The 17,668-nt window shown below is 52.5% G+C and overlaps 1 protein-coding gene across 1 annotated transcript in view; it reads right to left on the bottom strand.

Annotated features, from left to right (window-relative positions):
* The window catches only part of ACTN1 (actinin alpha 1), a 106,490-nt gene extending 90,847 nt beyond the window's left edge, over positions 1-15,643 (bottom strand). Inside the window, 1 exon segment of the mRNA XM_030931528.1 lies at positions 14,962-15,643. Coding sequence (XP_030787388.1) covers positions 14,962-15,066 — 105 coding nt within the window. The 5' untranslated portion in view covers positions 15,067-15,643.
* Between the last annotated feature and the right edge of the window lie 2,025 nt (positions 15,644-17,668).

The following is a 17,668-nucleotide window of genomic DNA, read 5'->3' as shown; positions in this document are numbered from 1 at the left end:
TTCCAGAGACAGAGTGAATGCAGAGCCCAGGACACAAAGAGCACTAGCTTCTGGGTCTATCTATAAAGAAAGCACATTCACCTGGCCCCACTTGCGCCCTCCCTAGAGGGTGAGAACAAATTCCTCAAAGCTGAGACACAGAGGGCTCCTAAAGAAGCTGTGTTCACAGCATAGTCAACTTCAGGGCCAGGCTACGAAGCCCAGGAGTCAACTGCAAGGTCACCTTTAGAAGTGCCTGACTCAGATAAGTATGGTGGCTCATGCCTGTAATCCCAGTACTTTGGGAGGCAGGAGATTGTTTAAGCCCAGAAGTTAGAGACCAGCCTGGGTCACACAGCAAGACCCTGTCCCTACAAAAAAATAAAATTATCCGGGCATGATGACACACTCCTGTGGGCCCAGCTACTTGGGAGACTGAGGTGGGAGACTCACTTGAGCCCAGGAGGTAGAGGCTAAGATCATGTCACTGCACTCCAGCCTGGGTGACAGAGCGAGACCTTTCTCAAAAAATAAAAACATAACCAATTTTGTTTTTAAAAAAAGAAGTGCTTGACTCTGCAGAGTGTCCCCCAAGAGGGCAGAAACACAGAATGTTGGCATCACCCCAGACCCTTAGAGATCATCTGCATATGATAATCCAAGTACAGCCTTAAGAACAGAGCCTCACCACCATCCTACCATCCAATTTCTCGGTTTATAGGTGGTTTCGGGTGTGGCTTATCCAGCATCACAAAGTGGCCACAGGCAGCACTAGGACAAGACCTCAGGTCTCCTGAGGTCCTGGTACCTAACACACGACCACTCTTTCTGTTCCTGGGGGACAAGATAGGTTTCTGCCAAGCAGCTCTCTGGCCTAATAAATCAAAGAAGACAGTCTTTTCACATCTATCCCCACTCCCAAATGCTACTCCCAAAGTTCCAACAGAAAGGTAGCAGGAGGCAGGTGAAAGTTTTGCTGAACCCCACATGCTGGGAAGCTAGAGGCCCCACAGTTATCTAGATCCACACCCCTTGGGATACTATGGCTAAAGGCAGTGGGCTGCTGACGTCCAACACTCCAGAGAGAACCCTCAGTGGAGGGACTGGAAGGAGAAGGAAAACCAAGACCCATGTTTTATTCCTTTAAGGTCCACAAACCCACACAAAAGGACCAGAAATTCCCTGTGATTTTCTGAGGCAGGTCCCAGCCAAATGCAATAACCCCACCCTCCAGAGAGGAAGGGGCAGGGTACAGAGGGACATGTCAGTATGGCCAGCACCTTGGAATCTGATGGGCAGCTAGCCAAAGATAAAAATGCAGCTGGGCTGACTGGTAGGGAGCTGGGAGGTCTGTGCCAGCTCCAACCTGCCTGCCATTGGAGGCACCAGCTCAGAGAGGGGTGCTGAGCAGCATGGCAGGGGCTGAGGTCATCCTAGGCTGTGACCCCATCCCAATGACAAGGCCAGCTTCCCTGGCCCCTGGCCTCCTTCTGATTCCAGGACACACCTCTGAGTCCCGAGGAGCCAACTGGGCCTCTACCCTGGCCCCAGGGATCAACTTCATCTCTGGGGTGGTCCTTGGTGACTCAGACCACCGGCTCCCAGACCCTCAGCATCTGTCAGTTGTCTCCTGAGGGACTACAGCTGCCACACTCCTGTCTAAAGGCCCTCATCACCACCGTTCATCAACACTGGATACTCGATGAATACCTAGTATGTGCAAGCTTGATTCTTGCTTACCTGCTCTTTGGGGGGCTAGGATGAGCTGATCAGGATGCTCCTGAGAGTCAGTTACTAGGGGGACCCCAGGAGACTCCATAAATCCACCTTTGATCATCGAAGGAGCCTCAGATCGGTCACAGATCAGTGACATCCCAGAGAATCCTCTAAATGTCTTTAGAGAGGAGTTTCACAACAGTGCCCCAAGAAAGTGTGATGAAGGCAGGCAGGCTGCCATACATCTGTCCTTTCTGACTCTCCTAGCTCAGGCACTAACTGGGCAAGGCAACGGCTGAGTGGCCGAGAGCCAGAAGATAAGGAAGGCAAGAGCAGGGAAATCAGGCAAGGACAAGGGCCACTCAACCGGGACCCCACTTGCTGTCCTCGGAGTCCAGGAACGGGCCTGGCAGAGTGGGGCTCATCGTGGCTCCCCACATCTGGCCTCTTCCAAAACTCTACATGCAGCCCAAGCCTCGTATCCAGAGCACAGTCTCTTGTCTTGCAGAGCACAACCAGCTTCCAAATGGCGCAAGAGGCTGCTGTGAGCCATAAAATATAAATTCATTTAGAAGCATTCCCAAATTCACTATAGCTTTTCGTCATGACATATTTGCTTTATCAAGAAGTAATAAAAGCACAACTATTACCCTGGGAGGTGAAAAAAATGGCAACGTGGCATAGGTCCCTAAGAACTTGAATCTCAAGCCCAGGAAAAGAGGGCAGCAAGCAAGGGACCAGGGACCCATAGGTATGGACACCGGATGCCACACACATGCGTGGGTGGGAAGAGAGTAAGACACTGAGACTGACGTCTCCTGCCCTCCCTCATCAAACATCAGCAAGTCTTTGAACTCTGGCGGGGTGCAGGGCGGCAGGTGTAACATACGAACGCCACCGCAGAGGCAGGAAGCTGGGTTCAGTCCCACCTGCCACCTACAAGGAGCTGTGTGACTTGGGCAAGTGCTTTGGAACTCAGCAGTCTCAGCCACAAAACAGGGATGGCAGAGCTCCCACCAGGTCTACCTTTACAGTTCCCCGGCAAAGGAGAGGTGGGAGCGAAAGGAGCAATGAACAAAGTGATGCATTGGGTATGACCCCATCTACACAAAGTTTTAAAACAGGGACAAAGATACAGACAGCTACATAGGCAAGAAGTGTATAGGAAATGTATAGGAACAAAACACCAAGCTTGGAACAGCGGTTAACTCCGGTGAGGGAAGGGAGAATGCTGGGGCCTCAACTCGACAAGGTACTCTTTCCTGAAAATGAAAATCTGAAGCCAACATGGTCTTTGTGAACTGGCTTCAAGATCAGAAAATCTAGAAATACTTGCTGTAACCACCTGAACCTTTCAGGTCTTTCCAAATACCCTCAAATGTCCTTTACCTCCCACTAAGCCATCCATATGGGTATTGTGAGGATTACATTAATATCTGAAAGCACTTAGAAATGTGCCTGGCCCAAAGCACAGTCCCAGGGCTGGCTAATGCTGGGGGTGGGTCAGGGGGATGCACAGATGCTCAGCTCCATATTCCCAGAACAGTCCCTGGGCTAGCAAGATGGGCCTAAGGTAAGCTTGCTTCCAAACCAGTGGCTTCTGGGGAAAAGGCGTCGGGTACGGGTCCTCCAGCCAGGCACCTTTGGGTGCTACTGTGGCCTCTTTGCCCGTGCCAAGGAGCCTCAATGAGGGGGTGGCACATGGGCCCACTATATAACTGAGCCCCCAATGTGGTATTCCTTAAAAAAAACTACATACAATGAACCTCTAAATATAAGAAAAGAAAGAGAGGAAAGAGAGAAAGCTACAAAGCAAAGCTTCATTTGGAGCTAAAGTTGGGAAAATATGCAGATTTCTAATAAGAGGCCTCAGGGCTTCATGCATGCAAAGACACCTCCATGCAGCCCCAGCCACCAGTATCCGAAATGAAGGACAGGAAACCAGGGGTCTGGCCCCATTTCCCTGCCTCCAGGAAAACACAATTCATAAGCCACCTCCTGCATCTCCCAGCTCCCAGGGCCGAGTCTGGAAAAGCACTTTGGGTTCCTGGAAAGAAAGGCCCTTACAAAATATCGGGAACTGACTGGAAAGCGCCATTATCTATTATCTGGAGGATGTCTGCGGCGTTTAAAAAGGAGCCACTCCTCTGCCAAGGTCAAGGACGTGGCCAAAAACAACAGAGGGGCTTCTTGGAGCCAGAGAGACACATGCAGCCAAACGCTGACAGACACCCCATGCTCACAGACCTGACAGACACAAGTGTCAAGACAGAGGGCTTCGGTGGAGGCTGCCCTCCTTTTCCTGGACCAAGCCCTCATATTGGGGGTGTCGAGACTTGACTCAGAATAATTAAAAGCTCCTCTTCCCTATCCCCAAACCACAGGCTGTTATGCATTGGACATCTCCACATCAGACATAAGGAGAAAAGATAGAGCCTGATTTTAACAATCCCCTCCCACCCACATGCAAGCCTTGGTGCCTCTTCCAGCCTGGAAAGCCAAGTTCCATTAGGGGACCGGCCTAAAGGAGCCCACCCACCTTGAAGTTGCCTCCCCTCCTGTCATTTCACCTACAGATGATTTGAAAATAGAGCTCAGATGCTGTCTCACTCCCATCAATTATAATCAGCTTTGCAGATGGCTTTTAAAAAATAAATCTTCAGGCCCATAAAAATGCTCCCCTACAAGCCCTGGCCTGGCCTCAATCACAGGCCTTGTGACCACGCTCCCAACCAGCTCCACCATCACCCACCACCAAGACACAGGAAAAACAAGGTAACAGGGAGGAGCCTCCCTTCCCCCAGCCAGCTGCTCTTCCACCTCGAGGTGAACATTTGGGGCCTCTGATTTAGGCCTGGAAAGTTCAAAGCTGGGGGTCAGGAAATGGCACTGCCCCCCACTTGGTGCTGTTCTCTGACCTGGCACAAAAACTCCCCAGCCCTGCAGTGCCAAAAGCCAACCTAAGTCCCCCACTCCCTCATCAATTTTCTAAATCGTCTCAAGGCTTAAACAAGAACCTGAAACGTTACAGGTTTCACGTGCACAGACTTTTAAAATCAAAATAAACCTGAGCCTCAGCTGCCTGGTTCAAAGCCTGTTTGGTTCCCGTGGTGACCACAAAGGAAGAGACTCTCTAAAGGGAAGGACAGACAGAACAGGTGAAACTGAAGGAACCAAAACAAGAGAGAAGGGGAGGGTGGTGCTGAATCTTAAAGCAGGGGAAGCTAGCTCCCAAAAGCTGGGGTCAGCACCAGAAGTGGCCACCAGGAACGTGGGATTGGGGAGGCCTCCAAGTTCAGGGGACTTTAGTCTATTCCTGACAGTTACTGCTTCAACTGAAAAACACAGAGAAATACAACTTGCATCCTTCACTACTTTCAAAACCAAGAAAAGTACCTTCACTGAGGCCTATGTCCATCCCCTTAACCCTCACAGACCCTCCTGTCAAAGACCTGGATTGAAAACCAACTCTACTTCCAGGCTACAGAAAGCCGGGTAAAGTCGCTTAACCTTTCTGAGCCTTACTTTCCCTGCATGTAAAATGGGGATAAGACCTCACAAGTTTGTTCACCGTGATTACTGGAGAGAAAGCCACACATGGAAGCATAAATGTTAAAAATGTGCCACAATGAGTTGTTCTCTTATTTCAATTTTATATAAGCCTTGCCTCCCAATTCAAACATAAACTCCTAATAGCAAAGAGTGTGTCTGTACTTCTGGTTAAGAGCTGAGTTCAGAGGTCAATCTGCCTAATCTTGGGCAAGTTACTTAACCTCTCTGGGCTTCCATTTCCCTGTCTGTACCAAGAAAACTAACAGTCCCTTCCCCAAAGAGTTGTTTGACAGGTGGAGGTAATCCAAACCATTCAGCCTTTAATCAGTGTGAACTATTAGGCTTTGTGCTTATTTGGAAAACCAAGACATTGTTAATAAATACTGGCTGGCTGGTTGGTTGGTTGATATAAAACAGGTAACACACCTTTCCAGCCTTCCCTCATCTTCTCTTCCCTCCCCAGGAGGTGGTCAGTGTTTACATTTACCTCCGAGTACCTTGGGCTTGTGAAATGTTTTGAACCAAAATGAATGGTTCCCTTTAAGGGTGAAGGGTACCAGCACCTTCATTTCCAGGCCTCTCTCCCTGTGTGGCTGTGAGTGTGTTGTTCTCTATCTCGAAGCTCAGGATCTTCATCTATGAAGTGTCATCATCCCACATATCTTACAAGGCTGTTGTCAACGTTAAATGCAGCCACTGACATACGTGTCTGACATACACTTCATGTGCAAGAAGGGTTTCCCTAGGTCCCCCAGCCCTGCCCTGTGGGTGACAGGCCTAGGGAAGACTCCACTCCCTCTTAATGGAGAACAGATCCCCACCCCTGCTGTAGCCAAGGACCAAGGAGGCAGTTTCCAGGGGAACAGCATCCTCTGCAATGTACGCCCGATTTCCATCCTCGGCTGTCTTTTATTCTCCTCCCACCTCTGTAGTGGGCCAGGTCACCTTTCCCCACGATTGCTAGGCAACCTTCAAGAGTGGTACAGCTGCCTTCTTTGGGGGGCAGCCTGACCCTGCCCTCCCCTTCCCCTGCCTACAACCCTAAGGAAAGCTGCCTCACGTGGACTCCCACCCTGCCAACCCTGGGGAGAGCACATGGAGAGAAGCAATCCCAGGCCAACAGGATTTATAGACAGAGATTGGGAAGGAATTTTCCCCTTGGACTGAGACTTGGAAAATGAAGGCCACCCTCTCCCCACTCCACCCAGTCTTCTGTTTGCCTGTGCATATCTATGATCTACTCTGGTCAGTTTCCAAGGAAAGAGCCACATCCCGCTTTCTACAAAAGCTCCCACCCTTGTCTTCCTCTTCCAGGCTCCTCTCATTCATCATGAACCTGGACCCCGGCTCTGAACACTGGGCATGACAGAGGAGGGGACATACAAACAAGGGAAGAGGGACAAGGATGGCAGAAGCCATCAGAAATCCTGCTTGTTTACCTCTGGAGGTGGGATGACAAGCAATTGTCATTTTCTTCGTTATATTAGTTAATAATTTCTTAGGTTTTTAAAAATTGAGATAAAATTCCATGGCATAAAAGTCACCATTTTAAAACGTACAATCCATTGGTTTCAGGTATATTTGTAAGGCTGTGAAACCACCACTACTATCCAATTCCAGAACATTTCCATCACCAGGGTTTTGCTTGTATATATTTGTCTTGGGCTAAGTGTTCTACCCACGCAAGCATTTGTTGTATAAGCAGCAGAGCAAAGTTGAGAAGAAGTGCAAATGCTGGAGCCCGACTGCCTGGCTTCAGATCCCAGCTCCACCACTTGCTGGTTGTGTGGGCCTGGAGGAGTTCTGCAGCTTCTCCGAGCCAGCTCTCTCATCTGCAAAATGGGATAACAGGAGGATCCATCTCACAGGGTTAGATGCGCTCATGCATATAGAGTCCTTAGGACAGTTGCTGATAATTACCATGTGCTCAAAAAGGGGAGCCACTAGAATTATTATGAGAAAAGGAATTTTGTTAACTTCATGGCAGAATGGTGCATACAGAAGGGGCCAGTTGGGGTCATGAATGTTGCCACACACAGCTTTGGGGCCTGCCCATCACTAGACCAGACTCCCCATGCCCAGATAACCACACTCACCTGCCAGATAACCCCCTGGGATGACATGAAAGGAGGGAAAGCAAGAAAGGCAGGGAAGGGAGAGCCTGAGCAACACTCTCCATGAGTTTCCCCCCATCTGCTGAGAAGGATGGATTCCTGGGAGCCTCGACTTGATGCCCAGCCTGGGGATAGGTGGGAAACAGGTATGGTTTGGCTGTGTTCCCACCCAAACCTCATCTTCAACTGTAGCTCCCATAATCCCCATGTGTCACGGGAGGGACCCGGTGGGAGGTAATTGAATCATGGGGGTGGTTACCCACGTGCTGTTCTCATGATAGTGAGTTCTCACAAGATACAATGGTTTTATAAAGGGCTTTTCCCCACCTTCGCTCTGCACTTCTCCATCCTGCAGCCATGTAAAGAAGGACATGTTTGCTTCCCCTTCCGCCATGATTTTAAATTTCCTGAGGCCTCCACAGCCATGCTGAACCATGAGTCAATGAAACCTCTTTGCTTTATAAATTACCCAGTCTTGGGTATGTCTTTATTAGAAGCGTGAGAATGGATGAATACAGAAACCTTGGTCATGCATGAAGAAGGAGGAAGGAGGGTTTCCGGGGTGGCTCTGAGCCCTGGTTTACTATATCTCCTGTCCCCACCACTCCTAAGGCTCCTTGCCTCAGTCAGAGCCAGGTTTGGCCAAACAGTACTTAGGAGGCCACCTGCACTGGCACCACGGGAGATGGAGCCAGAACCCTGGGCTAAACTGAATCATGAGTGCAGTGGGGGCTGACCCATCTGCCAGAACTAAGTAAGCAGGCTCAGTGGGTTTCCTCTGCCCCGGCCTCTCTGCCGTGACCTCTCCGGGGAGGTGCAGACTAGAACTGCCCAAACCAACTCAGTTGACGGGTTCCAGGACCCCATCAGTGTCCATGGTGAGTAACTCAGCCCAACCCACAGGCCCCTCTTGCAGAGACATGGCCTACCAACACCTCTCTGTGTACTCTAAAGAGGGCATAAAAGCAGGGCTGGTGGAGAAGGTGCGCTTTGGCTCCATACCAAGCCCAGGAAAACCATAGGTGGGTTACACATGGAGGCAGCTCAGGTGGGATTAACCGGCTGGGATGATCCCAACAATCTGTACAGAGGTGTGGCCTTGAGAGTCTGGTCTGTGACCTGTCCAGAAGGCCTGGACAGAAAGGTGAGAGGTCAGCTCTGGGAGGGGCAAAACAAATGGAAAAGAACAATGAAGCTAGGCATAGTGGCTCACGCCTATAATCCCAGCACTTTGGGAGGCTGAGGCAGGAGGACGACTGGGGGCCAAGAGTTCAAGATCAGCCTGGGCAACATAGCGAAACCCCCATCTCTATAAAACACAAATTTAAAACTATAATAGAAGAATGATAAGGGAGAGTAATGGGAGGGGGTGTTCCCCAGCAAGGATAGTCACTGTTGCTCTGCTCTGCCCTTTCAGGCATCTCCCCTCTCCGCACCTCTGTTCTACATCACACACACACGCACACATACGCACGCACACATACATGCAGCTGAAATGCCAGAGAAAGGTAAGGCTCCCAGCAGAACCGCCTTCCTTTGAGTGCAGATCCTATTCCACAAGCTTCTGCCAATGGCCATTATTGGCAGAGCCTGTTGCAATTCTGCATCTTTCTGGTTCCCTATCTACCTAAACCATCATTTCCACACTCCACACAGCAAGCAGAGCATCTGATACCTAACAGGGGTTTAATGAACATCTACTGATTGCCTCCATGAGGAGGAACCATCCATATTCTCACCCTATTAAGGGCTGGGCTCTTTCCCAGAGACCCACCATAGCACATCTGTGACTAGGCCACATCTCAGGCTCCAGCTGCCCCACCCTGGCTCCAGGCCCCCAGGTCTTGTATGACAAGTCTTTGAGCCAGACTGATGGTTTATGGCCCCAGCCAGGTGCCCAGCCCCAGGCCTTCCTCGAGCAGATGAAAAGGGGTGTCCAAGTCCAACACAGCCTGCAGAGCCTGCAGCACCTCCCCAGAAGTCAGACTGAAGGGAGGGAGGTTCCTCCTCTTCCTCTTGAGAAGGTGGTAGCCATGCATCTTACAGGAGCTGCTAGCCTCATTCTCCTCCAAACCAAACTCCAGTGTCCGGTGACTTCAGCAGCCCCTTGGAGTACCACCATTTCTCAAAACTGGAAAATCTGGTTCTCAGGGCTCACCAGGCCTCCTCACACCTGCCTGTCTTACCGCAGCCTGGGTGGCAGCCAGAAGCAGCCCCCACGTGCCTGGTCTGAGGCCAGCTGGCCTCTGCAGCCCTATTCCCCAGTCCACCTCTCCTCAAGCTTTGTCAATCACTTCGCCAACCAATGGGGCAAGGTTTGGAGAAGGAGACACATCAGATGCTCAGATAAAGCAGGGCTGGGTTCACTGCTGGGAGGGATGGGTAGGGCCCAAAGAATGCCTCAGCCCGGGCCGGGGGCGATGGCTCATGCCTGTAATCCCAGCACTATGGGAGTCTAAGGCTGGCGGATCATGAGGTCAGGAGATCAAGACCAGCCTGGCCAACATGGAGAAACCCCATCTCTACTAAAAATACAAAAATTAGCCAGGCGTGGTAGTGCGTGCCTGTAATCCCAGCTACTAGGGAGGCTGAGGCCAGGGAATTGCTTGAACCTGGGAAATGGAGGTAGCAATGAGCCAAGATCGCGGCCCTGCACTCCAGCCTGGGCGACAAAGCGAGACTCCGTCTCAAAAAAAAAAAAAAAAAAAAAAAAAAAAAAAAAAAGGAATGCCTCAGCCTGAAGACATCCAGAGTTAAATCACTTACAGGGAATTCCTACCGTGTGGCCATTTTCCCTATATAAGCTGACATGGTGGGGTTGTTTGTTTTTTAAGTACTTTAACATCCACCCTTCATCCCCATACCCAGGGAGTACGGTAGGCAAGGAAGGCTACCTTATTCCACAGGTGAAGAGATTGAGCAATCACAGAGGTTAAGGTCAGACATCAAGGACAACACAACTCCTGTACACCCCTAAACAACCTTGGCTCCTGCAAAGATGGGTTTATATACTATGGCTTATCTCAAAGCCTATTGGGTAAAGACCATAGAAATTCCGGTTCCTCCAAATAACATTTACTGAGCACTCACTATATGCTAGGTGCTGTGCTAAATCCCTATATACATTGCTTCATTTAAACCTCCACACAACTCTATCAGGCAAGAACTATTATTATCCCCATTTCCCCATTGATATCGTCAGGCACACAGCAGGTAAGCTGACTTGCCAAGATCTCAACAGTCAACAGGGGCACCAAGATTTGGACTCACGGTGCACCCAGCACACATTTATCTGCAGAGTCTGGGACAGCCCCCAGGATAGGTGGTTATCTGAACATAAAGCATTTCATTGCCTTCCCCGACCCCAAGCCTGAAGTTGGGAGCCACGCATGATGCCATTTATTCCATTTTTCAGAGACAGTCCTAGATCAGGCCACCTACAGCAGGCCTGCCCCTGTGCTCAGCACTAGGAATTCAGCAGAGAACAGGACAGGCTGGGTCCCTGCCTCCACGGACACTGCATGGGGTGAAGCTGCAAGGAGTGCAGAACAGGGAGGGGCCTAAGAATGGGGAGGACAGCCAATCCTCTCCTCTTTCTGGTTTTATTTCTACAAGGCATCACCCTGGTTTTGGATGTCCCATCTCTCCCCAGGTAAACTCTTTTACAGCAGATCCTCCTCTCACTGTAGTCCTCCACCTTGACTGGTGGCCTTGGCTAGCTCCTGCAACAGCCTAGCTGTCCAGAAGGAAGTGCAAACAACATGTCCCCTCTTCCTGTGACCTATCCTCACCTGTCTGCTGAATGGGGATGTGGGCCTTATTCACAACCACCTCTTTTCACCTGCCAACGCTGCCTCTCTGTTTCAACATCCATTAGCTCAACAAGTATTGATTAAGTTCCTACACGTAAAAGGCCACAGGCTGGCACCTGTAGAAACACACATTAAACCAGAATCTCCAGGACTTGAGAAGGAAGAGAGAAAATAAAATTTAACAGCAGAAGCTACCATTTACATATCTGTTCTCATCAAGCCAGCAAGGTGGGTATTAGCTCTTTTTTATAAGTAGGGAATTGGAGACTTGTAGAGGAACTTGCCCAAGGTCACAAGCCTGAAAATTATAGAGCCAGGATCCTACTCCAAGTTGATGCTCTCTCCAGCTTGACCTACACTGGGTACACACATACACCTAAGAACATGAGCAAAATTACATAAGGAAGAAAACTGGGGGCCGCAGTCACCCTGAAAATAACAGCAACTCCTAGGAAAAGCAACTTCAGAGCCCAGCCTCAAAGACCAGGAAGATTATGAAAGCTGGAAAAGGAGAGGAGTGCCTCTAATCCACGTGCTCTATCTGGAAGATAACTGCATTTTGTGTCTGGAGGCATGGCGACCAGCCCATGAACTCCGCACCAAAGCATTCTTTGAAAGAGGGACAAGCCTCGGCCAAGCCAGTGCAGCTTCTTGAGTCATGCCTCCTGCCTGCACAGACTTCTCCCTGCATCCACATCAGGCCATACTTTCACCAAGGAAGCATTTCTCAATGCGTCATTTAACCTGATTCCCCAGAAGAGTCCTGAGGGCTCCGTGGGCAGAAATGCATCCCATTTACAGAGAGGAAACCTAATGAAAGTGCCACAAGAACGGGAGCTTAGTCTGTCTTGCTCAGTGCCCCATCCCTAATACCTGGAACTGTGTCTGGCCCAGAATGAGTGCTCACAAAGTATTTGCTGAATGATCTAATAATAAAAGCTCAATGAAATGGAAAGACTTGCCCAAAGTCTCACAAATCGCCATGGCTGCACCAAAGCTAAAAAGAGGGCCTTCTGCCTTCTACCAGGTGACCTTTGTATCCCTTTACACTGTGTCCTCCTCTTCCCCTCCTCACACTCACTCCCTGCCTCCTCTGGAACCATCAGCCTCTGTCCACTTGTGGACTCTGGTCCCACACAAACCCTGCCTCCCAGTCAGTAGAAAGAGTGTCAAAAGCAACACGTTTACCTTAAGTCTTATCCCTCACCTGTAATACTACCTCCTTAATATCAACCTGCTGAGAACCAGGCAGGCCAGAAATTCTGCACACTAAGGCCCACGAAAGATAATCTAGAGAATTAACAGGAAACAAAAAAAATGTGGATCTGAATCTTCCGAGTCAGGCCCAGAGCTCCTTCTGTGTGGCCCCTTCATCAACCCCGCCCAAAGCACGTGTCCGCTCTCCTGGTTCCGAGATGCTCTGGCTCTGGCTGCCAGGCCCAGCTTTCCTGCCTCCCTTGCCAAGGAGGGAAAAGTGAGGGGAAGCTGCCAGTCCCAAATATGGCTGCACCCCAGTCCCACCAAACACCAGTCTGGACTTGGAGCTAGTTACTTCCCCTCTCTGGCCCTGGTTTCCTCATCTTTGTGAGTGCCTGGCACATATCAGCAAATGCCAGCTCTTGGCACTGTTGAGTTTGCCTCCAGGATAACCCAATTTCCCAGACCACCTCTTCCTACCTGGCTGCCCAAAGGCCTGGGGCACACCCACTGCCACCCAGGTCAGAGCCCTGGGAATCTATATTCTCCCCAACTGCATTTAATATATTCATTCATTCAGAAATATTAAATACTATGTTCAGGCCGGTGCTCAGTGTCTGTCCCCCAGGAACTTGGTCTCACAGTCCTTTTCCTGGGCAGTTCCTGGGGCCTAGTTCCTGGGCAGCTCTGTTACTCCTGCCCCTCCTAGGCCCAAAGCAGGTGCTCCCTAAGCAGGGATTTCTCTTTTGCTTCTAAACCCCAAGGAAGACCCCAATCCACCATCCTAACCTCACTTCTAATTTAAAATCCATTCGCAAGAAGGCTTCACCCTGAAATTATTAAAGAGCCTTCTGTGTGGTGCCCCATAGGGATCTCCAAATTACCCACTCACTTTTCAGTTCCACCCACAGCACCCATGGTCCCAGGAAATTAGCCAAGTGAGTGGGGGACTGTCTGCAGCTCCCCCAGTCCTCAGCTCTTACTAGGAAGATGACAGGAAGAGGGGGAGTTTAAGCAACTGGCACATTACAAAGAAGTCAGTTCGAAGTCAGGGGACCTTTCCATGTCCGATTAGATGACCGATGACCGATGTCGCTGTATAGGGCCCAGCCTTGCATAGGCCTTAGGCACCGTGGCCCAGGTCGTCCTGCTTTGAGGAATCCCATTGTGTGTGTTTTAGATTACCTCTGCCTGTCTGACGAAGTGAGTAAAAGGGCTCCGTTTCAGGGCCTGGGATTCCTGAGTGAGCTAATACAGGATGCCTTTGGCTGAAAAAAAAAAACTTCAGTCGGCTCTATAAACTACCCCCCTTTTAAGTTTAAAAAAGGGAATGAATGTTACCATTTTTGGACATGAGCGTTCTCCCTCAAGCCCAGCCCTAACCGCACTATCCAAAGGGACGCGCCATCCTGTCCCCCCCACCCCAAACCCCATTCCCAGATCAGCCGGGGGGGTGTAGGGGGGTGGGGGGGAGGGTATGAAACGGGGAGGGACCGGATGGAAGCGGGCAGCCGGGAGGAGGGGGAGGGAAAGGGGTATTCAGGGTACGTGGCCGCCTGGGGGCACGGGCTCACCGCGCAGGCAGGAAGCAGCGGCAGGGTTGAGGCGCCCTCCCCCAACCACCACGAGTGGTTTCTGACCTCTTCCTGCCACTGGCCACTGTGCCCGGGTCCCATCGCCAACTCGGAGCCCAGCTCCCATGGCGGGGCGCGCACCCGGCACACCGCGCCTGCCTGGGAAGCAGTTCCGTGGCTAAGTAGGGATCCCCAGTGACTGGCCCCAAATATCCCCTAAGACAGACCCTCGTTCTGGAGCCCCTCAACTCGAACCGAGCTGCCCACCTTTCCCGGGGGTCGGAGGGGCAGGACGTAGACGCAAGCCCATGTGGGTCTTACAGCTTCCAACCCACTGAGTTAAGCAATCAAACGGTCTGCAGTCCTGACTCCGCCTCCAACAGGCCCGCGGGGGAGCCAGCGTACGCCCCCCAGTTTTCTCGGCCCCAGACGCACTCCAGCTGGTCCTTCTCTAGACAGATCTGGAGGCGGCCGCAGATCTCTCCGGTGCTCTCCCCTCGGCCTGGGGGGCCGCAGGGTCCCGGGCGGCCCGCCGCTCAGGTTGAACCCAGGGCGGCCCAGGAAGCGGCGCGGCCACCGCACGCCATATGGAGAGGTGGCCGGGGGCGGAAGAAAAGGGAAAATCGATCCGGGGCAAGCAGCCCAGAGCCGGGGTCTCAGCCCCAGCCTGAGGAGCACCGCCCCCGCGCACAGCCCACGCGGGGATGGTTGCAGCAGCCGCAGGGTGGCCTGGACCACGGACCCCCAAGGAGACCTGCCCGCCGGCGGCGCCACCTCCCCGCGGTCCGGCCCAGCGTTCGCGGGCTCCGGGGCAGGGGCGCTCCCGCTTCCGCCAGGCGCCTGTAACCCAACACCCCACCTCGCAGCGGTCGCGCCGCCCCCGCCCCCTCCCGTGCGCGCCCGGAACCGGTTCAGAGCCCGGATCCTAGAGCCCGGCGGGCAGAGCTGGTCGGGGCTGGGGGCTGGGGGCTGGGGGCTGGGGGCTGGGGGCTGCGGTGGGCGGGGGCAGCTGCTAACCTTTCTCTGCTGCTTCTCCCAGGCCGGGTCCAGGAGCAGGTCCCGGTCCCAGTCCTCTTCTGGCTGCATGTAATCGTTGGTTTGCTGAGAATCATAATGGTCCATGATGGTGCGCGCGTGCTAGGGGCTGGATTTCTTCCTCCACCTTCTCTCTGAGCAACGGCGGCTGCCCTGGCGTGGGGAGGGAGTAGGGCTGGGCTGGGCTGGCGGGGCCGGGCTCGCTCCCCTGCGCCCGGTTCCGCCGCGGCGCTGCTGGCGAAGGCTGCTACTGGCGGCGAGAGCGGCGGCTGAGCTCGCGGACTGCCTGCCTCTGGGCGGGCGCTTGGACCTAACTAATCTCCACGCACACTGAGCTAGGCGGACACACTTGCGCTGCGGGAGGCGAGGCGGGCGGGGGCGGGGGGAAGGGGCAGAGCCCTCCCGAGGCTCTCCATTGGCCAGGCCGAGTTGCCCAAACTTCCCCCCATCGCCTCTCATTGGGAATTCCTGGCATCCGTCAGCCAGGCTGCGGCACATATAGGTGGACTGGGCGGCCCCCTCCCAGCGCGCACACCCCCGCCCACTCCCGTGGTGCCCATTCCCCCACGGTTCATGTGACGCCAGCTTAAGCTGAACGGGACCGAAGCCGGGAGACGCCTCCCCGAGCTGGGGGACTGAGTGGCAGGGCGCTCGGGAGCCCCAGGAGCCGCTGGGATTGGACCCGTTCCCCGCCACCGTTATTGCGCTCCCACGCGCGCTCCAAATCCCGGGGTGGGAGGGGGCTGGAGAAGGGACGCGAGAAAACCCGAAGAGCATGCATTTTTTATTTTCCAGGGAACCTTGGTCTGGACAGGTCGGCACCCTAGGAAAGGGGGCGGGGTGAGGCAATGGAAAGGAATTTCTTGGGAATTTCATGGCTCCACCGCCCTCCCCCGGCCCCGCCCCACCCCACCCCACCCTACAAGGCGCGACCCGGCTGATCCATGCCCTGCAGGAGCCCGGTTTCTCGCCAGCAAACTGCTCTCAGGGGCTACCGAGCATTCCCGCCTCGCCGCAGGAACCCTTTCAGCTCGCCCTCGGGCTCTGGGGACTGCTCCACAGAGGGGCCTCCCGGAATTCCCTGCCGGTCTCCGCGGGCACACTTGGCTGGCTGCTGCGGCCAAAACTACCTTCGCGTGGCGGGGTCCTCCCTCCCCCTCACAGACACCCCGACATTCCCCCAAAACTGGAAGGGACGGCCCCAAGTGATCTAGGTAGATCTACTCCGTGCCCCCCTCCCACATACACACACCTGACAGATGGAGAAACTGAGGCTCAAAGAGCCGAGCGCGGAAAGAGCTTCTGGACTCCACAGGCCAATCCTGTAACCTTATGCCTGACAAACAAAACCTTATTGTCATTGGAGGAGGACGGAGGGCGGGAGTGACTAAACAGCTCTAACTTCTGCTTGCCACCTGCCAGGACTCCTTTCCCTGCGCTTAGTAAGAGCAGAGTATAAAAGCGCTGATGCCCGGGAAGGAGCAGGCCTCGCGTTCTGGCAGCCTTCTCTATGGGCTCCCGGGTCGGAAGAACAGTAGCAAATAAATCTCTCCTACGTTATGCACTGTATTGTGAACAACAGCTGTGCCAGTCTTCCACCCCAGCACCCAGCACAGAGTCGAGCTTCATTTATGGATTTGAGGCTGGCGGCGGTGGCAGTGGCTCATGCCTGTAATCCCAGCACTTTGAAAGGCTGAGGCGGGCAGATCGCTTGAGCCCAGGAGTTTGAGACCAGCCTGGCCAACATGGCAAAACTCCATCCTTACTAAAAATACAAAAATTAGCCGGGCATAGTAGTACACGTCTGTAGTCCCAGCTACTTGGGAAGCTGACGCGGGAGAATCGCTTGAGCCTGGGAGGTCGAGGTTGCAGTGAGGTGCGTTTTCACCACTGCACTCCAGCCTGGGTGACAAAACAAGACTGTCTTAAAATATATACATACATATATGCATTTGGCCCTTTATATCTACAGGCTTCAGAACCTGCAGATACCCGGGCTGACTGTGAGGGACTGGAGCATCCTCAGATTTTGGTATCCACGGGGATACTGAAACCAATACCCTGCCAATACCAAGGGAGGACTGTATTTGTAGAATAAATGGCTGCATCAACTGCAAAATTTAAATCTAAATTTAAATTTAGAAATGCAAATATGTCAATTCAGAGGTGAATGAAGGAGCTAGATGAAGAAGTTCACGGACAGGAAGGGCCCTGAATTATGGGCTGGATTTTGTCCTCTACCTTCTCTCCAGGCTGATGGTGGATACCCTGAAAGGCCACCCATGGAAAAGGTGAAGAAAGTGCCCCCTGGTTCTCAGAAGCCGCTGCTGCTGTTGTAAGCAGATATCGGGTGGTGTCGCTGGCTGCATCATTCGTCAACCACACACATTCATATGAGTGTTACCCTTCAGCACTGTGCCTTCCAAAAGCCCCTGGCTAAGGAAACGCTGCTTCTGAGCCACAGAGACAGCTGATTTATGGACTATTTTATCACCACTTCTAAACTGTGGCTCTAAACTTAACACAGAGGGTAATGGTAGTGCTGTATCCATTCATTAACTCAATAAATATTTGCTGAGCACCATCTGCGTATCAGGGAATGTACTAGATGATATGTATATAGAGATGAAAAAGCCATAGTCCCTGTCACACACAGCCCAGCAGACAGACACAGAAACAAAAATATGAT

Source organism: Rhinopithecus roxellana, chromosome 5 (assembly GCF_007565055.1).
Source record: "Rhinopithecus roxellana isolate Shanxi Qingling chromosome 5, ASM756505v1, whole genome shotgun sequence".
NCBI classification, from domain to species: Eukaryota; Metazoa; Chordata; class Mammalia; order Primates; family Cercopithecidae; genus Rhinopithecus; species Rhinopithecus roxellana.
The sequence above is the reverse complement of the archived record's forward strand: the minus strand, read 5'-3'. Positions and strand labels throughout refer to the sequence as shown.